The 24,608-nt window shown below is 40.1% G+C and overlaps 1 protein-coding gene across 1 annotated transcript in view; it reads left to right on the top strand.

Annotated features, from left to right (window-relative positions):
* The window catches only part of tmtc3 (transmembrane O-mannosyltransferase targeting cadherins 3), a 73,822-nt gene that overhangs the window by 8,401 nt on the left and 40,813 nt on the right, over positions 1–24,608 (top strand). The window contains exons 3-9 of the mRNA XM_062547469.1: positions 2,372–2,580; positions 8,872–9,090; positions 12,250–12,349; positions 12,729–12,844; positions 17,873–18,045; positions 20,718–20,970; positions 22,205–22,353. Of these exons, the coding sequence (XP_062403453.1) occupies positions 2,392–2,580; positions 8,872–9,090; positions 12,250–12,349; positions 12,729–12,844; positions 17,873–18,045; positions 20,718–20,970; positions 22,205–22,353 (1,199 nt within the window). The 5' untranslated portion in view covers positions 2,372–2,391. The remainder of the gene's footprint in view (positions 1–2,371; positions 2,581–8,871; positions 9,091–12,249; positions 12,350–12,728; positions 12,845–17,872; positions 18,046–20,717; positions 20,971–22,204; positions 22,354–24,608) is intronic.

Here is a 24,608-nt window from a genome sequence, read left to right as displayed (position 1 = left end):
AGCATAATTTGGAACGAAATTATGAGCATGCAGTAGAGACAGAGAGGCAGGTTCCAGCTCACTCTTCCGCTGTCAGACCGCATAGCCTTTATTTAGGTGTCATTATCTGCCCAGCTAACGACGGAAATTCTAAATAAGATGTGAACAGTAAGTGGCCGCTTCACGTGATGTCCGTTACCGTCCGAAATTCGGCAAGATTATCGCAAAATGTGCAGAACATTTGAAAACAGCTATGAGGCAGGTTCCACTAGCTTGTCATTGTTGACATCTTCTGCCATAAGAATCGTTTTAAGAAAGGTAGGCTAATGATGATGGCAGCAAAGAAGAGGGAAGGCTAAAGGAGGTGGCAGATCAGGTTTCCAGTGATTCACCATTTGTAAGCTGAGGTTGGTAAGAAGACTATTTTACATTGGCTGCACTCACTGTGAGTAACTTAGCCAATTTATTTATTAGCTAGCCTTCTATTTACCATCTGGAGAATGGAGTCACAAATTAGACTATTCTTGTGAATGCATTCCACTCAGATAGCGAAGTGGCTACCAGGTTCAAAGCTACAAATGAAGGCTGCTTGTAATAATACAAATATTGTGATATCAATATGGTGCAATCAAACGAGCTACAGCTGGTAGAGCCTTCAGCCTGGAGCATGACCTGCAAAAGGGCATTATGAGAACCGTTCAGACTCGTCTTAAAGTGACTGCACCATTTATCAATATCAATATCACAATTGATCAAAATATCAAATAATACATAAGCAATTTGCATTACTTTAGCTGCTTGTGTCACATTTTTGTTATCATTCAAATGTTATGATGCGTGTTGGGGGGCTGAGCGGGGGGGGGGGGGGGGGGGGGGCACGTATGGGACGTATGGGACGTATGGGGAGGGGGGCCCATCAACCATCTCTGCCCCAGGGCCCTGTATGCAGTTGTTCCGCCACTGAGTCCGACGTCACGGACCCAGCAGCTATTTTGTGAAAAGACGTTTATTAGCGCAGCCAGACGGGTTTTGCTACTTGTAAACTTTGTCATCACCACCTTCGTTTTAGCGGTTTTAAAACAAAATCGCTAAACTTCAACAAAGTAATCACTGTAGCTATGCAGCCAGATGATATATGAATGGGTAACATCCAGCTTCCGCGAAAAATATAGATTTGATTAGGTTGAGGCAACAAGTCTGTAGGCTATAAGATGAACATTTTCTTAAAGGCTAGTCAGAATAGCGGAAAATACTTGTTGTGCGTGCCTGTGTTGGCGCTTGTTGCCCCGTGTGAGCTTCTGCGCTCACCTTTTGACATTTCTGAATGCCTTCCTACAGTTGCTTAATTACTAAATCAGGCTTTCCACACAAACAAACGTATTGTGGCGTCGGGTCCTTATTACCACTTCGAACGTGCATTATTTTCCTATAAACGCACGGCGCGTCGTTGATTATCCCTTACATAGCTGCTCAACCACAAATGGCCAAACTAACAGAACAAAACACAACGCGTGTAGCCTAACATCAACATAGCGCAAATGAGGGTTATTGACATGAAGATCAGCTCTTGCCTTTTTCATCGAAAACAGTGGGCTTCCTTACCTATAGGCTACTTAACTGCAACATGAGATCTATTGGTATAATCTACCTATGAAAGTTTGGGCTATGTTCTTATGCAGAAAAATGATTGCATCAACGGTGGATGGACAACTTTTTAAACATGTAGGCCTATTGCATCGTTGCGCTGACACAATAGCCTATAGCTTAAACGCACGTATTTTGTTGTCAGTAGTTTAACACATTTCTGCACATAGGAAGACGGATGTGAGGGAAATATTTTACATGTATTTTATTTTCAAAAATGTCAAAATGTTCAATGCCTTATCGCGCTAATCTGACTGAGTTCTATCCGTGAACCTGATTTGTTTTTCTTTCTGCAAACACCTCGGTAGGCCCCTACGCCAGAAATTTGTTGTTTGTAATTTGTTGCAAATCTCCCGACCACTATGTCTTGTAGTTCTAAAATTTAATAAGATTTACAATACATGTGGTCATGTTTGAACTGCAAAATGCAATGGTGCATTTTGACACCCCTCTTTCCCCATCATATTTCTGTATTGGTGATTTTTGTGCCATGGTTACATCCTTACTGACCTTGGCCGGGTTTCCCAGATTCGTTAAGAAGCTCTTAAGTGTACTTCTTAGGAGCGCTCTAATAACGTTCTTAGGATGCTCCTAAGAAGTTCTTAGCACTTAAGAGCTTCTTAACGAATCTGGGAAACCCGGCCCTTGTGTGTATGGGGCCTTTGTTGTCTTTACTCTGAACCCAAAGCATAGTAAATATAATGGTAGTGATTTTATTGTGGCATCTCTATTCTTTTTGTATCTTTAGTCCTTCGTGAAGGCTTTGCCATGTCTGCAGTATCATGGCGGGAGATCTGCCTGCTGACTGGGCTGGTGATACTTTGTTACTGGAACAGCTTGTTTTGTGGTTTTGTTTTTGATGATGTGTCTGCCATATTGGATAACAAAGACCTTCGACCCTCAACGCCGCTTCAAAACCTCTTCCGAAATGACTTCTGGGGAACACCAATGTCAGAGGTAATGCAATTAAATTTGATCGTCAATGAACCTGTGCTATTTTGGTTGGTGTTATTTCATGTGAAATTGCTATAAGTACACAAATTAACCCTTTCATGCACGCATTATGAAAAAAAATATTGAAAATCAGTTGGAATTTTTAAAAATATGCTTTTATATAGAAGTTATGTTATTGTCCACGTATGTGGACAGTGCGCAACAAAGGAATAAAAAATAATAAAATGTAATTACAGAAAATGTGGAAACTATGGCCTTTTACTTCCCCCATACTACCCACCCACCTCTCTACTACCTCCATACTACCCGCCCACCCCTCTACTACCCCCATTATTACTCACCGACCCTCACCCACCCCTCTACTACCCCCATATTACCCACCTCTACTACCACCACTACCCAACCACCCCTCTACTACATCCATACTACCCACCCCTCTACTACTAACCCACCCACCCCTCTAGTACTCTCATACCCACCCACCCCTCTACTACCCCCATATTACCATACCACCTTGGCATTACCACATGTAATTAGGTCATTATTTATAAATATGTTTACCAAATGTTTGTTTCTTTGTAATTTAAAGCAGTTAAAATCATATTTGAAAAAAAAAAAAAAAAGTCCTAGTTACAAAATCTAATTTTTGGCCATTTAACTCCTCTGTTGCGCCACGTCCACATACGTGGACAGTTGCTTTTTAGGGTCTACAAACTCTATTTTACATCCGATTTAATTTCTGAAAACAGAGTTGTTCAACACACTCTCCTGTACAGCATAATATTTTTTTTTACATGATTTTGCCTTCTTGAGTACTAACTTTTCACAGATATGCCTGGAGCATTCAGCATATGGCCATTACTGTCACTCATGTTGAATTGATGATGTCATCAAGCAGTCAATATTCCAAATATAAGATGATACATATTGTTAATATATTGTCATGGACCTACTAAAACTGCCCTGAAGTGGATTGGTGTATATCAACATGATAAATAAGTAGAAAACAGAGTTAAAGTTACTGTCCATGCATGTGGACGTTGCGCATGAAAGGGTTAATAATAATGTAAAACTGAACTGTTAGCTTAATAAGGTGTGAATATGTATACCATCCTTACCAACAGTATTGAAGGAAAGAAAGTTACTGTGTTCTACAAAATTGATATTCCAAAAGCAGGACCTAGCAGAATGAGTTGAAAACCAGTTCTCCCAACCGAATTAAGGAATGATGGCCAATATGACATACGGGTAGTAGAAGTTCATACATGTTGGAGGTGCTGGTGTGGATGCAATGGAAAGTGTAGTGACCCTCACACCTCAAAATGCATTGACTTCTGCTACCTGAACGTTGATACACCATTGCACCCCAAGAAATCAGAGGAATTTTAATTTTCAAATATTCCATACAAAGCCTGGAATATCAAAATTGTATGATTAAGCGGTTCTTGAGTTATTGACATGTCAGTTACAGACACCCCTTTTAGCCAATTTGTGTGATTTGGTGGGTAGACGTACTGCCCGTAGCTTATGCTATGCTCAGTGTTGCTTTGATGTCCAGTCTATAAATTCTAACAAAAATGTGATGGGTAGCCACCCTACATAGGATGTTCAACATAGCCTGGGCTTTTATTTTCCAAAAGGTAAGAGGGGAGTTTCTCAGACAGTTTCTTTATGCAGAGCAGAGGCAGCGACTGCTCTATTGAAGTCTAATTCGGTTGGGAGGCCATGTTGTTCATTGAGTGTTAGAGATAATTGAGATGATAGGAACCACTTTGCATGTATTGGTTGAAATCTTTGCTGCCATTTTCTGCTTAATACAGAAATTGCAAAGTTCATAGCAAAAACAACTTGATGACCACAATTTAAAGGAATAGTTTGGAATTTTGGACATAGGACCTCATTTCCAACTTAGCTGGGGTGATATAGGTCGGAGGTGACCGTTTTCAGTGCATTTCATCCCGTCCTTAAAGGAGAATTCCGGTGTGATATTGCCTTAAAGTGTGTTGAAACATGATACCGAGTGTGAGTGTTTGTCTCAGAGCTGTTCTCGACCTGCCCCCTGCACTCCGAAATCTGCCGCTAGCTTGCCAATGCTAAAACAGGTTTTCAATGGCAGTGGCTCGGGCATCGGCTTATCCATGCAAATAAATCACTGTTTTACACCATTTATGAGGCTCAAAGTAGCTCCACACTTTATTGGTAGACTTCTGAGGGCCCTGGCATTTAAATTGAGACATCGAGAACTTTGAAAAAGCACTGATGGTGTACCTACATGACTGTTTATTCAGGCAGTCACTTCCGAAAGTTTAGCGTTCGCCGCCGTCTTGAATTTAGTCACGTGACTGATGTGTTGCTATAGTTCCGCTCCGGCTCGTCAGGTGAATGATCTAAAGCAGGGCTCTTCAATTAGCGGCCCGCGGGCCGGATCCGGACCCCGAGATACTTTGTAGTGGCCCTTGAAGTGTTGGCTGATGTTATATATGAGCAAATCCTTATGATCGGTAGAGACGTAAATAGCTGGTGGAAAACACGATAATGGAGGTGCAGTGATAGGCTACACTGCGAGTAGCGCCTATAAATAATGTTCTGTGTGGTGCGTTCCCGTTGTAGGCTACTTTGTTACGGGATATTATACAAAGAGGTGCCTTGCTTCGTTTTTACGCAGCGTCACCAACATGTTGACGTGCGCCAAATCCAAGCTGTTTTCCTCAAAGCATGAAGCATTTTTGGTGCATGAAATCTCACCGGTAGTGTGCCTCTCCAGTCCAAGCAGATCCTCGCGAAAACATTCCCCACTCGTAATGTACAGTCAACTCCAAAAGTATTGGAACACATGCTTAAAGTTTAATATAAAATCATCTTTTGGAAATTGATCTTAATGCTTTAAATGAAAAAAAATAGGAAATATTCAACCTTTAATGACATCAATTTTCTTTGTGAATGGATAATGTTTTGTAAATAAATAAATGTTTTCCTTAAAATATAGGGGGTCATAAGTATTGGAAAGCCCATGTTAAATTCCCATAGAGGATTTTTATTTTTATTTTTAAGGCCAGTTATTTCATGGATCCAGGACACTATGCACCCTGATAAAATCCCCTTGGCCTTTGGAATTAAAATATCCCCACATTCACCATACTAAGAGTTTGGCATGCTTAATGTCAGTTATTAGCTGTTAGCTGTTGAGCTCAATGCAATTCAAACCAGCGAATTAGCTAACAGCTAATAACTGACATTGAGCATGCCAAACTCTTAGTATGGTGAAGGTATAGTGTTGATGTGGGGTTATTTTAATTCCAAAGGCCAAGGGGATTTTATCAGGGTGCATAGTGTCCTGGATCCATGAAATAACTGGCCTTTAAAAATAAAAATAAAAATCCTCTATGGGAATTCTATCATGTCCTCAGGACTCGGCATGAACTTTGCGAGGTTATCCGGTTCCTCAAATTGGTGAGGGTTCTGTTACATCTGCGATCAAGTGATTTGAAACATAGAAAATATTATAACGATTAGTCTAGTCTTTGACTTTTGAGTCGTTTTCCAAGCATCTATGCCGTGCCGACGATGGCTACTACAAAGCGATTCTAACAGGGCTCCGAAATGGGCAGCAGCATCAAGTGTTGGAAGCTAACTGTACCACCCCCCCTCTGTGAGCTGACCTCTGTGCCTTAGAACACAAATTAAAAAATCCCCCAACCCCCAAGAGCAGTTTCACACATCATTAGCAACAGCAATCTTTTGTATAGGCTATGTTGAGTGTGCGTCTGCAACAGTGAGCCTACTCTTTTTCGGCTTTCGGAAACAGCAGCATCATTTTCGCCGGGGACCGGGTAGCCTATGTCTCCACCACTTTTTATGACGAATGATTTTGTCCCCACCACTTTTTAAATGTTTATCAATTCATCAAAAAAGTTGGTGCCCACCAGTGATGTGCGGGTACGTGTCTGAACGGCCCGCGCCGCCCCGCCGTTTACAACTAACCAGACGCAACTCGGACCGCAAAAAAAAATTATTGAAATACTGTACCCGACCCGCTTCCCGACCCGCTCATTGTAAAAATGAGTCTAACTTAGTCGTCGCGTCATTGAGCTACGCAAAACTGGTATCTCATGCATGTAAACAATATAGGCCTAATAGCCTAGTGATTGCTCAGAATTTGGGAAACATGCATTTAGTCTAGGCCTACCTTTTTTTGTTCCGTGTCAGCATTCATCCAAAAATTAGGCTATTTGACTCAACATTGAACATAATAGCCTAAGGATTTTCCTATACAAATTCTGTTTAAGCCGTTCCTCACGTGAATGCGTTGAGGCTACCAAGCATGAAATGCAGACATAGAATATTACAGTATTACTATTAAGAAACTCTTTATTAACGTCTTAATCAATGGACCAAAACAAAAATCAAAACCAAAACCCATAGAGCCCGATTGAGTGCGTCATTGCTCCGCGATTATAAATTGCAGCGAGATGAAACCTTTATTGCACGAAAGATCAGACGTGGGGCTTTCCAACGAGCCACTTTATAAGTTGCGCAAGGACGCACATTGCGTGCTCATACCAATTGTAGGCTATATGCCTTGATGACATTAAATTAAGAAGTATTTCCTGTTTGGGGACACTTTTAGTTTATTTGTCTTTCAGTCCATGGTTCCACCATTCGATCTTGCTGCAAATTATCAGACTTGAGAAGCACGCATGGCATCAGCAACTTCGCTGCTCAGTAGCCGAATCGAGGAGGCCAGCAGTTCGAGAAAAAAGTTGCTGATCATAGACAAAGAAAGCATATGCTCTGAGAACAGAACACAACTGCATATCAAGTGTAGCCGAGGGTCTGTCTACGCAGAAACAACAAGTGCATAGCCTATGTTCGTGACAAAATATGGGAATTGCGTTTCAGTGGGAATGCTGCAAATTATGTTTTCCTCTTCTAAAGACAATTATGTACAATATAAATGAAAAAAATGAACGGCATATTTTTGTATACCGACCCGACCAAACATGACCCTAATATCATTAAAAATATGTTTTCTTGACCCATCGCGGGTGACCATATTGTGTGCAAATCTAACAACTGAGATGCATCCCCTATAATCATCATAGATCAAAAAAGACAAGTAGAACACACAACCAACCATAGGATTCATGAGGTCATATCCTTTTGAAATAAATTAAGTCACCGTTAATGCGACGGGGCAAACAGCGTCTTGAAACTTTCTTATGTGAACTGAAAGTCCGATCAAACTTCATTCAAAGGCAGTCCATAATTCAAATGATATTGTTTTCTAACGAAAAAGTCCTACCTTTTATAATAGGCCCAAATAATAGAATATTTAAATAGACAAGATGTGTGTGGTGCCTAATTGTTTCCCGCCTGATCAAAACCGTTCAGGAATTATTTATGCAAAAGTGAAACGTTCATAATTCATTCTCCTTCCTTCGCTTTCGGTTCGGAATGAAACGGCAGAGAGCATAAACCATATAGTTTCTCCTATAGGCCTATTTTAGGCTATTTGACAAATTTGACAACAGCCAGCTATACATTTCAAATAAACATATAGCCTAATGTATACATAGGCAAGAGGTTTGTGGTGCGTCGGAAAATGGGACATTTTATTTTTAATTGTTTCCTGCATTTAGAATCAAGAATAACATTTGTGAACCATTTTGTTTTGTTGCCAGCATAAAAACAAGCCATCAGCCTATCTGCACATTTGAAATAAAATGTATGAATTGACCCAAAAACGAGAACACAAGGACATAGGCTTATGCTTTTAGTGGAAACTGGTCTCGTGACCTCATGAAACCGTTAGTGACAGCAAAACCAACCTAAACGAAACAGCCAGATGCCTCTTCATACAATAGGCCAACAGAAGACACCTTCATAAACAATAACACGTTTTATTGTGAGACTAGGCTGTTAAAAGCAGAAAAGATCTTCAGCTTGCTTCAGGATTTAATTCACTTTTGGATTGTTTGGCTAGTGGTAAATGCCGACATTCCTAACCCTGCTCACAAGTGCCACCTGGTGGTTGTGTGGGTCATTGCAGCTTCACTTGGGAAAAATAAATAAAATACACGTGATTCACGCGTGAGGTCTCATGAGAATCTCACGTGAAAGCGGCCAATGTCAACCAACCCCCACTGTATGTTCAAAATGCTGAACTATTCCTTTAATGCTATTAGACGTGAGAATTCAGTTCAGAAAGAGAACACAGTGCTATTGAGATATGGAATAAGGTGTTGTATTGGGTGAGTAAATTAAATGTATGTTAATTTTGTTTGTTTTTTGCAGGAGAGGAGCCATAAATCGTACAGACCACTAACTGTGTTGACATTTCGACTGAACTATGTGTTCAGTGAGTTAAATGCTGCCTCTTACCACTTATTAAATGTGGTACTTCATGCTGTAGTGTGCATTCTCTTCATGCGGGTCTGCCGTCTCTTCCTTGACGGAATGTCCAGTCTGTGGGCCGCTTCACTATTTGCTGTGCACCCCATCCACACAGAGGCTGTGAGTACCGAAGGAAACACTGATACTCACCTATATTTTATTTCTCCTTCAGTTTTTCTTTTCAGTTTTAAAACATGTCATTCTTTTTTGTTAATTGTGTTCTTTCTCTTGGTTTTACAGACATCCTTGATAGTTAAAAGCTGCAGTAGTTTACTTGTCTAAAAAACAACTTCAGATTTTCTAAAACTGCAGTGATGTCCTGATGAGAGTACATTAGTTAAAGGTGCCCTGCCACTCAAAACCATTTCTATGTGTATTTTTTTTTTTTAAAGTATGTTAGATGTATTGTATGATGTTGAATATGAAAATGAACTGCTACCTACCCTGTCGGCTCATTACTAGTCATGCGCTTGCCCAGTTGAGACTGCAGTCACAAAATTTATCTAACTCAGTGACAGGTTTCATATGCAAGGATGGCTGAACATCAACAGGCTTGTGCGCTATGCGTGAACAGCATTTGAGGTCGGGAAGTTTGGCCTGGCATTGTCAGGGCGGGCTTTATACGATGATGGACAGATGAGCAACAGTCTATCACGTCATCAGAGCATGCTAAGGTTGATTTTGATTGCAACAGAAACACTGTGGCTACAAATGCATACTATTTTCATGCAATTTGGCCTTTCATTTACATGAAAACGGAGGCTCTATCACTGATTATCACACGATTATTTCTGAAAACTTGCCAAAAGTGGATATGTGGGAAAACTCCAGTTTCACTGATATTGTTCCCTCGTTTGTTTGAAATCTCAGTTTGCTTGTTGGGTTTGTGACACCCTTCTCCAGCATAGCATTGCATCGGTTTGAACGGAATTATTTTTAAAAGTGAAGGTGAAAGTGTTTTCCTAATAGCCTACCCTGCTCAATGTTTTAGATTTCACTATCGGGTGTTGTACAAGATACTGGCAATGTAATAATGTTCAAAAAAGACCAGAAAATATAAGCTATTCTAAGCTGTTTCGTTGCACTGTTTGATCTATCCAATGAGTGCAGAGGCATCCCCCCGCCCTGTATTGGTTGAAACAAGCCCCATAATTGCATCCCAATGGAGCAATTTCAGGCTCACATCCTGATTAGAGTTGTGAGTATGACAATGTCAGGCTACCAGTCTACCCCAACACTACATTTTGAAATTAGTTCTTTGTTCATCACATTATGAAGAAAGTAACTTCATTAACTTTGGTGAGTTCAGTTAAAGTCAAGCAGTTTAGCGCGTTGAATATTAATGAGAACTGGTGCAAATCGAGCTGAGTCTTCCTGCAGGCTTTCTACGTCATGCTACAATGGCTTGAAACCAGGTAACCAAAAAAAAATTTCCCACAAAAAAATTGTAGTCTGTGGTAGAACTTCAAACATTACCACAAAGTAATGAAATACATGTGGCAGGCCACCTTTAAATCATTTACAAAAAATATCAGGTTGCTCAGGCTATGCCAAGTGGCACAAATTCAGTGTGCAAGAATCCACTGCTCTCAGATCAACAATAAAAGCCAGGGAGGCAGTCCCCCTTCCCATATCTTAGTATCCTCTAATTTACCTCTGCCAAGGAGGTATATGTTTTCATCGGGGACCGGCGTTTGTTTGTCTGTCTCTTTGTTTGTCTGTCTGTCTGTTTGTTAGCAAGATAACTCGAAAAGAAATAGTTAGATTTCGATGAGATTTTCAGGGAAGGTCAGACATGACCCAAGGAAGAAACGATTACATTTTGGGCCTGATCTGTAATTCTGTCCGGATTCCAGAGGCATTTATGTACGTATTTAGCTTAGTGGTGTAATGACATGGTATGGCCATGTGGTGGCGATCTGAATAGTTTCAGTTCAAATGTATGACAGCCTAGGAAGAACAATGCAGGCGGAGGTAGCTGCGCTCTGAGAGTGCTTTTCTAGTTGTTGTTTTAAACCAGTCAGCTGACTTTAACTGCCATTAACTTATCTTCCTGTCACATTGATTGCCAGTTTAGGCCTGGTTGTTTTAACAATGATACACTTTTTTACACTCTTAAGTTATAATAAAGATAAATGAACCAAATGCACAACTTTGTAGTTAATCAAACTTTATTTTAAAAGACTGATGAGGATCGGTTCTTAGTCAATCATTGTACTAAGCCTGTCCTGCCTGCTTCTGAATGGAGAGACTCCACACCATATTTCCTGAGTTTAAATTTTGTGGGTGGGGTAAATTTGAGCTGGCTTCCAGGCAAGGAATTGACTCCATGGTCTTATAAAAAGGACGGACGACATGAAATGCAAACCCATTTATATATTATTTTTGTTGTTGCAATTGTAACATTGCAACATTGTATTAGATCCAACTTTTCTCTTTTACTGTTCCCTCGGGACATGTCTGAAGTAGGAAAAATGAAAAAAGAAATGTCAACTGAGGGAACCAAACCTACCCTGTAGGTAGCTGAAAAGCGTAGGTCTAACTTTTTCATTTTTATAATACCATAGGACATGTCCCAAACTCCAGGATCTTAAATATTTAGGTGGATCAGGTGGCACAGAACTGAAAATGTAATATGGTGGTATAGATGAAATATTGAGGCTAAGGTTATGAAGTGTCAAGTGTCATCATGTCTTTATGTTCTGCCTCAATATTGTATGACCTACTGCACCCGTTTTACATTTGGGTCCAAGTGCTAAGACCCTGGGGCGAGTCTGACCAGGCTCATTTCCTGATCCCTCCCCATCTCTCTCCCTGACCCCTCCCCATCTCTCTCCCATTCACTTCCAGTCAATCTGTTCATTGTCCTGTCCAAAAAATGCCCCCCAAAATATACTTTATATTTTGTACTGCTATGTAGTTTCCAAAAAGGAAAAAGAAAAAAGTTCCTGAAAACTCCGCACAGGCCTCGTGATTAAATTAGATTATTGAAAGAATAATTTGATTCAGGTCAGAAATTAATTTTTGTTTCATCAGAATACAGTTTGTCTTCTGATTTTTATTTATTTTATTATTATTGTTATTAATATTATTATTGTAAATACTCAAGTACATCTGATGTTTGATTTTATGAGAATTTGTTTTCAAAACTTTTATAAAAAAAGGTTGCTATGGAGTGACTTTATACAAACAAATTGGGATGATGCAGTGCTTATGTTTACAATTATGGTATGTTTACACTTATGTGTATACTAACATTATATTTTACTTTACTTTTAGGTAACCGGTGTGGTTGGTAGGGCTGAACTGTTGTCGTCAATATTTCTGTTAGCAGCATTTTTAGCCTACACTAAATCTAGGAGCCCAGATCATTCCATCGGTAAGTGTGTTGGACATATTCACTAAATAATTGCTTGGGCAAGTAGAAGATAAAACAAACTATCTGTCACAGACAAAAATCATTTGATAACTCTAAATGTTGTTTACTTTTTTGAGCCTATTACTACTGTTTCGGGGGGCTTTTATTTTGAAACCGCTTTTTATTCTGCTCCCGTTTCTGAACCGCAGCTGTACAATTGCATTTTTGCTCAGGACTCACAAGCTTCCTAAGCATTCAGCCATTTTCTCTATGACTAGTTGACTGCTGAGTACAACACCAACTAGTGTTGATGTAGAGTAAGTAAAGTTGTGTTTGAATTTGCTAGACCACTATTGACAATTTTCCTAATGTATGTAAACCCTTTCTCTTTTTTGACAAGTGTGGACGCCCATTGCAGTCACAGTCATCCTGGTTGCTGCTGCTACTCTTTGCAAGGAACAAGGGATCACAGTCATTGGGATCTGCTGCGTTTATGAGGTCTTTGTTGCACAAGGGGTAAGTAATGTATGTATGTAAGTAATGTAATGTAATGTGTGTGGGTGTGAGCGACCGGGAGGTCAACCCACGTGTTGGGATGCGAGTTAGGTGGAAATGGTGGAAATGCACTTGCAGGAGAGGTGGAGGTTGTTTCAATAACTCAAATTATTTATTTTGTAGCATAGTCAAAAATAGCAACACTACCCGTAATTTCCCGACTATTAGCCGTGGCTCATACATTGATTTTGCAAAATTTCTTCAGCTATGAGGTTAATACATGGGGACAGTTAGTATGGTATCAATATGATTTTGTTTCTTTTAACTCGCATAAAACACTGTCCTGTGGCTTATACACAATGCGGCTTATATGCAGGAAATTACTGTTATAAACAAAAACTGGTCCCTACCAAAAACAAAGAAAAGCAGCAGCAATATCGCACAGTTAAAGAAACAGCATGAATAACTATACTCTGCGTCACACCAGGAGAGTCTTTCCCCTACCACACACACAATGGTAACTGAGCTACCTCATAGAACTCATCACTGTACACTATATGAAAATGTAGGATGGACTTCCCTTTATGATGGGAGGGAAAGGCACTGCCTCCTTTTTGTTTATAAGGCATTACTGGGAAAGTTACCTCCTTACCTAAATTCTCTTCTGAATATGAAATCAATCTGCCACAATACACGTTCACAGGGTTTTATATCTCTTCAAACTCCTCAAATTAAATCAGAATTTGGTAAATTAGCTTTTAAATTTTTTGCATCTAATAAATGGAACAAATTCCAAGAATTATTCAAATTAGATAGGTTTGTGTCACTAGACCAATTCAAAGGTATGATTGATGATATGGCTGGTGTAAAATGTTCTTGCTTTGACTAATATTTAGACCTTTTATTTTATTATTATTATTATTATAATTATTATTATTATTTATACATACATTTTCCTCTTTTCTCTCTGTTTTTATTATTATTATTATTGCTTTATTAATTGTTTATGTATTATTTTAATTATTTGCTTTTTGTATCTTTTTCTTATTCTTGTTTATTATTTTGATTATTGTTATGTTTTGTGACTCAGGGCATTGCTGTAAAAGAGCTTGATGCTCAGTCAATTTTCCCTGAATAAAAAACGGTTGATGATTAAATAGCCCCAGCTATTACTCTAAATTGGTCTGTTTGGGGATGATTGAGGCACACCATTGAACAAGGGAAGTATACAAAATATGAACTAATACTATATACATAATTCAGCATAATAATGATATAGAAAATAACAGGAAGGATATGATGAAGACGTCTGGTATAAATACATACATAGCCAAAAGGCATATAGAAACAATACAGCCCAAAATAATGTCCCTAACACCCCTGTAGTGTAATGTCCTGCTCCCTACCCCTGCAGAATAGACAATCGGACAGTGTCAGCAGTCGGAGCGCCAGGAAGTGTTGTGAGTAGATGTATGCGTTAACATTCAGATGATACATACATTCAACTACAGAAATAAATGAACTCATTGGCTGCCAGCCATTTTAAGTGCAGAGCGCTCCATTCTGCCAGATGTTTTACAACATTTTGACTGTTTTTCTAAGATCCACCGAACAGTGAGTTTTATGACCATGTAAAAACGGTTAAAAAAACGGTTTGTTTCTATCGTTTAGCGTTCTTTAGTAATCGTCAGTAGAACATGGGTTAGTTTTGCTAAAAACACTGATTTTGACCAAAAAATTGAGAAAACGATCTTTTTGTGAAAATCAACTTTTTAACATTAGCGTTTCAGTAGTATGTCAACCACGATTGCACTGTTATCTCGTCAGTCTCGTCAAGGTTGCTAGGGACTCTGATGGTCGCTATAGACTCTGAACAGGACGGTAGACTTAGCAAGCTAGCACTAGCAAAGTTGTTGTTAGTCTAAATAGCAATATCCAATGTAAATGGATCATACCGCTCACATGTTTTCCATCCTTGATGTAAAAAGTGAGCATATTTATTTGCTGGACCACGTGCAAACTAGATCCACTGTGGTCAATCTTGATTGTGTTTTCTTGCTGTTTGTCTCTGCATGTGCACTCTGCTGGAGGCAGATACTAATGAAATGGCACTGCTGCATCTAGCAGTTCGGATCGCTAGTACAGTCTGTTTAAAAGCCTGAAACTCTGCCAGATCGTTCCCAAGCCCACCCATGAGCCCTCCCCATTGAAAAATGCAATTGACGTCTATAGACGATGGCAGTCAACGTATGGGTCTAAATTGACGTTTAAAGACGTCAATGGCAGTTAAAGGAGTCCTAGAATTCAAAACCACATTCACCTTGTTACTGTTGAATTTAGGCTGCGAGCAGTGTCCAAAGGACAACACCAAAGACTTTACCGCGTCCCCCGCCTGCTTTCGTATGCAAATTGGGAAATAGAAACAGCCGTGTTGAAATGCTCCAATCTGAACAGAGCTCAGATAACACGTAATAGGCGCCCATCCCCCTTTAGATACACCCCTCGGCCCCTCTCATTTGCATACCTTCGATTAATAATTCTTGTTAAACTGCTCTTACGATGCTAGTATCTAGATATGTGGTCTATGGCAGAGACGTTGTAATGCTAGCGTTATTACAGCTAACTTTGGAGAGTTACTATACTAAGAAATGTACTGATAAAACTTACCAATCTAACACATTCATTCTGTTGGGGAATCTGCTGCACTTCATCTTCGTCAGAATCTTCTTCTGACTCGGTTTATACATGTACGGCTGTATTCCTTATTTAAATCCATTGTTGATAGCTTTATCAAAGACTTTGGCTTTATTTACCAGCAGTAAACATAGTTTCACTTTGCTCTAGCTTCAGACCGGTGGATTGAGCCAATCAACTTTCAGGACATATCGGCCAATAGACCAATCAGCGCGCATCTCATTTGAATATTCATGAACTTGCTGAGTGGGCGGGAAAAACAAACTGTTTCATTGCAAGGCTTATTTATGACCTTGTATTAGGCGATCTAGCAGTGCTCCTGGGGCGTTTTCAGCCCCACAAATTTACATATGACATTATTTAGGCTCAAAGATCAATTTGTAATGGTCAAAAAATGCGTTCTATGACTCCTTTAATGAGTTAAAGAAAAGAAATAGATAGATACTACACAAAAGAGGGATTGGGGAGCACCAAGGGACACCCAGGAGCAACAGAGGCAAGGAAAAACTCCCTTGTAGGAAGAAACCTTGGGCAGGTCCACGGCTAAAGGGGCCAACCCAACTGCCTGGGGTTGTGCTTGTAGAGGGAGCATGTAAGTGTGTAAGGGCAGGCATGTGTGATGTCTTGGGTGGCAGTGGCGAGGCGTAAGGAAAATTTCTGAGGAAGCCAAGTGACGAATGCATATTTATTTATTTATTTGTTTGTTTGAAGAAGGGGGGGGGGGGGGTGTATACATTTTGCGCTATGCATAGCGATATACTCTAACCAACAGACCATGTAAACAGACTGGACGAGGGACATTGGTGACTGCAACACACGCGCGCTGTCTCTTTCCCTCCCCCTCTCTCCCACACATCTCCACACAAAGTTACTCGGTCATCACTACATTAGGCCTATGCGTAGACTACGGAGATATGAATAAGCTATACGGCTACACGCATTGTCACGGCAATGTAAGCTAACAACGCAGCTTGGACTAGCCTACTGCCACTCGTAACTCGACTGGTGAGGAAAAGACGAGGAGGATGGCTTCCCTTTCTAATGTGCTGACGAATCACAGTTTGACCGCGACCGTGACATTCCCTAATTTGATTGGTTGATCGTCTTTTTTTTTTGGGGGGGGGGGGGGGGGCGGTAATAGTGGTGTACTGTATGTATGTAGGGGTTGGAGGGTTAAGGGCAGTTTATGTGTGTAGGGGAAGTGTGCATTTTGGGGGGGGCAGTGTGTTGTATGTATGTGGCTAATAAGATGCTGGTAAGGGCAGAGTGTGTGTGTGTGTGTGGGGGGGGGGGCTGAGTATGTGGGGAATTACTGTAGGTTAAGGTGGGGTAGGAGGGCAGTCAGGTGTGTGTGTGTGTGTGAGTGAGGAGGAAGAAGGTAATAAATAATAGATAAAATAAAATGGATAAAATAAATCAAATAAATAATAGTACAAAAAAACCCCAGAAAGAATGACCAACCCTAGTAGGAGACTCAAAGTCCCACTACTCAGGAAAAAAATAGTGCAAAAGTTAAGTTGTGACATAACAATTTTCAACGTAGATGTAAGGATATTTTGAAAAAAACATTCACTGATGCAAGAATGTAAAATTATCAGAATAATTTGGCGGGACAGATATTATTATTGGTGGGCCAGTTTTGGCCTGCAGGTCACTTGTTGCCACAGAACTAAACTAAAATCAAATTAAGACTAGACCAAAAAGTACTCAGCGCTGAACTTACATGTAGGTCATTGTGTACATTATATAATAGACTGTTTAAAGCAACACTAAAGCACTTTTCCTCTGTCGCACGAACGCTATTTGTTCATCCAGCAAATAACGATGTCCACAGACAAGTCAAATTTGTAGTTTCTTATGTCTCATTCCATCGTACTAGAGAACCGCTACCCGATCTGGCAAACTTGCATAGTGCGGTTGTAGCAGATAGAGGGCCACAAAGTGAATGCAGAAGTGCCGTTCACTCTGTTACGAGTTGATGAACCACTGAAATGATTTTGGGAACATTATTTTAAGGGACAAAAGACTCTTTAGTGTTGCTTTAAGACAGAGACTGAATGAAGATGTATAGTATGAGTGGACCTATTCTAGCAGACTCCGAGAATAGTTGTAAACATTAAAAATGTGCATAATAAGTCCACTTTAAAACAAAATGGCAATCATATTTCTGTGAAGTGTTGAATAAAGCCTCAGTATGAATTTGAAACTATCTGAAGTGCTAGCACATTGTTGATGTCAGGGGTTTGATTGTACCTTTTCAAGTATTTTTCTAAAATAGTACAATTCATGTTTTCTTTCATGTTTTATCTCTCATTTTTCCCTCCTTCACTATCTCATTTGTTCCTTCACTGACAGTTCACCTTGCCTGCCTTGCTGGACACTGTGCTGCAGGTACTGCGTGGGAAACATATGTTGCCGTATGGCATGCTGCAAACGCTGCTCAAGCTCATTGTTCTCATCATCAGTACACTGCTGTTGGTGATCATCAGAGTGCAGGTCATTCAGTCACAGTTGCCAGTTTTCACCAGGTAATAACATGAGGTGGCTTGTTGTCTTATCTATCTATAAATTACAGGAACGTTAACCGCATTTCTGTTGAACCGTTTGTTCGTTCAATTTCAAACTTGACAGGTGTCTTGCTACGGGCATGAGTAAGTGCAGTGTTTGACATTGGTACCTCCGCCAAGGAGGTTATGTGTTCGTCGGGGGGTTTGTTTGTCTGTCTGTTTGTTAGCAAGATAACTCAAAAAGTGATTGATGGATTTCGTTTATGTTTTTCACTTGGCCGTGTAATGGCATGCTATGGCCACATAGTGGCGCACTGAATAGTTTAGGTTAAATGTATGACAACCAAGGAAGAAGTAAGCTAATAATAAAAGTTATCTGTTCGACTTCGAATAAGCTCGTGGCCCGCATGGATAAAAACATTAGCACGCTTTAGAATGGCAGAAGCAAAACTAACGGACTATAAAGAGGTAAAGCAGGCTTTTCATGGACATTTTATCAGAGTGCATAACGTTATTTATGAGTTGTATCCTGGTAGCTTACTTAGAGAGCGCAGACCTCTGCCTGTAGCCTATTGTTCCTCTGAGTGCTTTTCTAGCTTGGATAAGTAATGCAAAAGATGTAGCTAAATGTATCGGTGAAAGAAGCACATCTCTGCTCTAATGTAGCCACTCCCCCTCTCACACACCACTGTTGATGTTGTTAAACTCATTTATAAATGGTGCACTGTCACTTTGAGAGCATCGTTTACTGTTAAATTTAACTATTGTATTGTTGCTATTTGTATGTCGCTTTAGACACAAGTGTCTGCCGAATCCTATAATCATAACCATTGTGTCTGCACTTTTTTTGCTAGCTCCTTTTAAATGTAGCCTATGGCTGTGCCCTCTCTCTCAATTTATAAATGATCAATAATGTTCTGTACGACTGTTCTGCACTTTCCATTTTTCACCACATATGTGTTGGCAGGTACGGTCTGCTGGTTAAGAAATAGAGATGCACGATAAATCGGCGGCCAATATATTATTGGCCGATAAATGAAAAATTTAAATATTATTATCGTTCCGATAACAGAATTTCTGCCGATAATTTGCGCCGATATTTTTTAAAGCCATAATTTCCCACCTACATCAAGCCCGTCTGGCTGCATGCTACAGTAATTGAGCTTGGTTGGCTACTTCTTCCTCAAAATAATGTCAGGTGTGGATGCATTTCACCATTCTAACAAGATCTGCGTTGAATCTACGCAGCCCAAAATCCTCTCGTGAAAGATCTTCTTTTTAACCTAAGCAGAGCGAAGCTCAGCCTACTCAGAGCAAATTGAATTGTGTGAACACACACACACACACACACACACACACACACACACACACACACACACACACACACACACACACACACACACACACTATTTAAGTTCCATGTTTGAGATTCCAGTTTTAAATCCCAGGCGTCATTACTGCTCTGAACATGACCTACTAGGCAAAGCACATATTCTTTATTGTTATGCAGGATGAAAATAATATAGGCCTACTGTATAATACACTATATTGCCAAAAGTATTGGGTCACCTGCCTTGACTCACGTATGAACTTCAGTCACATCCCATTCTTAATCCATAGGTTTTAATATGATATCGGTCCACTCTTTGCAGCAATAGCAGCTTCAACTCTTCTGGGAAGGCTTTCGACAAGGTTTAGGAGTGTGTTCATGGGAGTTTTCGACCATTCTTCCAGAAGCGCATTTGTGAGGTCACACACTGATGTTGGAAGAGGAGACTACCTCTCAGATTCCGCTCTAATTCATTCTGTTTAGTTGTGGTCAGGACTTTGTGTAGGCCAGGCAAGTTCATCCACACCAAACTCTGAAATCAATGTCTTTATGGACCTTGCTTTGTGCACTGGTGCCCAGTCATGTTGGAACAGGAAGGGGCCATCCCCGAGCTGGGCTTGGCCCCTTAGTTCCAGTGAAAGGAACTCTGAATGCTACAGCATTAACCAAGAGATTTTGGATAATTCCATGCTCCCAACTTTGAAGGAACAGTTTGGATGGCCGTTTCCAACATGACTGTGCACCAGTGCACAAAGCAAGATCCAAAAAGGCATTGATTTCAGAGTTTGGTGTGGATGAACTTGACTGGCCTGCACAGAGAGCTGACCTCAACCTGGAAAAACACCTTTGGGATGAATTAGAGCGGATCCTCAGAGCCAGTCTCCTCGTCCAACATCAGTGTATGACCTTACAAATGCACTTCTGGTAGAATGGCCAAAAATTCCCATAAACACACTCCTAAACCTAATGGAAAGCCTTTCCAGAAAAGATGAAGCAGTTACAGCTGCAAAGGGTCGACAAACGTCATATTAAACCCTATGGATTAAGAATAGGATGTCACTTAAGTCATTAGGGGGGTCAAGGCAAGTGACCCAATTATTTTGGCAATATTGTGTATATGGTATTGACAATTCAGAAAAATTAGCAGCTTCCATGATGTGCACGATATCTGTCTGTAACATTTTTCTTCTGACAGAAAAGTCAGAAAGTTCAGCTGTAGGGCAAGTACCAACAAGTTTTGCTGACTGATTTTTTTTCTTTTCTTTTTTTTACATCATGGAAGCTTTTTGGGCTTATCGCTGAACCCATATATCACCATTTTATGATTCCTAAAAAAATCAAGAAAAACTGTTTTCCTCCTAAGGTTCGATAATCCAGCAGCGGTCAGCCCTTCACCAACCAGACAGCTGACGTTCAACTATCTTCTACCAGTCAATGCGTGGCTCTTGCTAAATCCATCTGAGCTCTGTTGTGATTGGACCATGGGTACCATTCCATTGGTTGAGACACTTTTGGACACCCGTAACCTTGCAACCGCAGCCTTCTATTCTTTTGTGGCTGTCCTAGCCTGTCAGAGTCTCCGGGATGCACACAGTTCAGGAAAAACGGTTATAATGGTGAGATTACATATTTGTATTGTTGGATGTGTGTACATGATGAGGCTACAAATCTTAATAGCAATTGCTGTTGAATAAGAGATCCTGTAAATTGTGTCCACTTAAGATAAATGCTGGATAATCCTATATACTGGTATTTTGCTATATAATTTCATAATGGTTACAGTACTACGCTCAGGATTCTGTTCAAATGTTGGCCTGTAAAAGTATTTAATTGGGGATCGCTGTCACACAACTGGCTACAGCACCCGTACCACATGCTCATGGGGACCTGGGTCACATTTATTTATAAACACTTCATCACTATCAAAGTACAGGTATAACTGCTATGCTCGAAGTACAGGCACTGGACCTCTCCACAGACGTCCATGGAGAGATCATATCCATCCAACTGTCCTAGCAAAAATACCTCCACCATATTATTTGAGTATATATAATCAGGTTGTGGTGGACACTGATATCCAGCCTCTAGTTTGAGGACTGATTGGCTTTCCTCATATGCATACAATGCAAAAACTGCTCTAATCTATCCTGAAAATGAGCAAATTTGTCTGCCCGTGCATCGAGTAACTTTCTCTTGATAAGACTCCTTAAACTAAGTCAAGGTCTTCTTAAATTAAGTCAAAATGATCTTTCAAGAGAGTGCAAGGCAAGTCTCTCATACTAACACATCTTAATATAAGATTAATGACACTTGGTTAGATTTTATTTTTGCAGTGCAGATCTGCTTCCAGACCATTCATCGTATGGGCTCAGTTCTCTCGGTCCTTGACTAGTATACCGTATTTTACGGACTAGCTGCTATAAGTCGCTCTGGAGTATGGTACCCACGCTATGGTCCTTGCCACCTCGGTGGCAGCAGCCATTGTGAAATGTGTCACGATGGCATCATGAAGGACCCAGATGTCCCCTGCATGATTTAAAATGAACTTAACATGTTACTGCTCAGTTTGCTTAGTGAAAAAAAAGGGGTGTGGGGGGCATGTGAATTCTGTGTTGCTCCTCAGTAACAGTAACTTCTAGATTTGAAAGAACAATTTGGAATAGCGCCTGAAACCTGGAAGGGACATTTTTCGAACTGGTGGCAGAAGTTTTGCTGGAACTGCGACACAGTATCTAACTATAACCATAGTATTATATATATTATTATGTAACCAGCCCACATTTTTAGTAAAAATTGTTTCACCATGCTGACATTAAAATACCTTGATTCTTTTTCCTTCTTTCTTTTCAGGCTCTGTCTTTAACAATCCTTCCTTTCATCCCAGCATCCAACTTGTTCTTTCCTGTTGGGTTTGTAGTAGCAGAGCGGGTGCTTTATGTACCCAGCATGGGGTTTTGCATATTAATTGCACATGGATTCAAAGCGGTTTCAAGAAAAGGGCAAGTCTATTCAAAACACAATTGAATTACTGTTTGACCTGTTTTGTATAATTGTTATGTATGTATGTATGCATGTATGTATATACCGTAAAACTTCAAAGAATAGCCCAGGCTTTTATTTTTCCAAATCTCAGAACTGCACCGGTTAGTATTTGAGAGAGACATCTACTGTGTATGCGACAGGCCTTTAATTCCCTTAATACAAAAATGTTCCTCTGCAAAGTTTGGAAATATCACAAAAATAATTATTTCAAACACACATAATGCCTACCCATAGTACTAGGTTATCCGATGGTAGGCAGGGCTCCAGACTAACTTTTTGCGTTGACTGTTGTTAGGTGCACCAGTACAAAATGTAGGTGCACCCAAAAATGTACATCGCATCACCTTTAATGGCTCACTTTTAGGTAAACTTTTTATCGCTCTCAGTTTCTGAGCCGTTGTCAGAGCATGGACCGGGAATGACCGTATTGGGTTGAACAGTAGGCCTACTTTTCTTCACTAAAAAACTCTCTATGAGCTCAGGTCACAATTTCAAACACACAGCCCGGAGCATGGTGTACAGGAATATGTAGACCACGGCCAATCAGAGGCAAAGACCCGCCTTAAAGGTAGTGTTGTCACAATACCAAAATTATTGTTTTGATACAGATACCAAGTCAAAATTTGATTTGATTTGGGAGTCCCCACCACCTTGATGCCATCGGTAATATTGAATATTATGTGGCCAATATCAATGGCAATCCTAAACTCTACTTGACCCTCCACACACACAGAAAATTATGGCCATGTAATTTCTATTTCATATTTTGGAATTCATAAACTTTTGTTAATAATTTTTAGTATTTTATGATCTGCATAATTGTTAAAAACATTTAGTAACTTTAACACTTCATATTGATTTTTGTACTATTCACTATAGACTTGGCTTTAATGACGTTATAGTGGTGGAATGTAGGTCTAATTGAGTGCTTGTCACTAAGAAGAATGTGAAAGTAATTTGCCTTCATTCTGATGATTTTAGGCTAAAGAAAGATAGTTGTGCATAGTCCAAGGATATGTGGATGCAATTCATTATGTTTATGTCATTAGATAAAATAAGTATTCAAAAAAAGAAGAAAATCTTTCTAGGATCATAAACCGCTCACAAAAAGTAATGAAACTTGACTTTGGTATTATTAAAGTGGAGATATAATGGGCCAATCACTAAAGTGTTTTATGTCATTTTCATCGTTTATTAGTCACCTTTACAATGAGGTACAGCTTGTAAGCATTGGGCTCCCATGGAATGAGCAACACAAGCAAATGTGTAAGTAGTGCCAACGAAAAATGTGCCAAGATGGCCTGTTATGCTGTTGGAATTCACCTTTGTTACTTCAAGCATTGACGATTGCACTCTCCCACAGAAATGAGGAAAACAAAAAATACATTCGTTCATTTTATACTCAGTGTCAGGGTCCTCAGTAGCATGTAGAGGATCCATATGCAGCCACAACAGCTTGGCACCTTCTTCTCATGCTGATCACCAACCTGGCTACATTCTGCTGTGGGATGGGATGGCATTCCATTCCTCGATAAGGATCTGTTAAGTCAGCCAACCTGGTTCTGTTGGTGACTCTGGCACGTACAGCACGCCCAAGCTGATCCCACAAGTGTTCAATTGGGTTGAGGTCTGGACTCGCGTCACGGCAGGCCATTCCATCCTCTCCACTCCCAAATTCTGGAGGTACTCTCTGATGATCCCAGCTCTATGGGGGCGAGCGTTGTCATCCTGGAGGATGGCATTTGGTCCTATATTCTGGAGATATGGAATTGCCACTGGCTCCAGAATCTCATCCCGGTATCTAAACTCACCTGGTAGCACTTGAAGCCCAAAACGAGATGTCTGGCAGCAGAACCCTATTACTGGCCATTTTGGCACATTTTTGGTTGGCACTACTTAGACATTTGGCTGTATTGTTCATTCCATGATTGCCCTATGCTTACAAGCTATACCTCATTGTAAAGGTGACGAATCAACAATAAAAATGATATGAAACACTTTACTGGTTGGTATTACTAAAGGGGATATAATAGGCCAAAGTCAAGTTTCCTTAGTTTTTGTGAGCGGTTTAGAAGAGATATGTGTCTTCCGATGTTCATTTCTATGATTTTGGTGAGCACTACACATGAGATAACAGGATGGTTACCTAGAAGGAACTCTCCTCAGAGTTTGCCAATAGGTTGCTTAGCTTATTTTGTCATTACATTTCATT

Source organism: Sardina pilchardus, chromosome 10 (assembly GCF_963854185.1).
Source record: "Sardina pilchardus chromosome 10, fSarPil1.1, whole genome shotgun sequence".
NCBI lineage: Eukaryota > Metazoa > Chordata > Actinopteri > Clupeiformes > Clupeidae > Sardina > Sardina pilchardus.
This window is presented reverse-complemented; position numbering and strand designations above follow the sequence as displayed.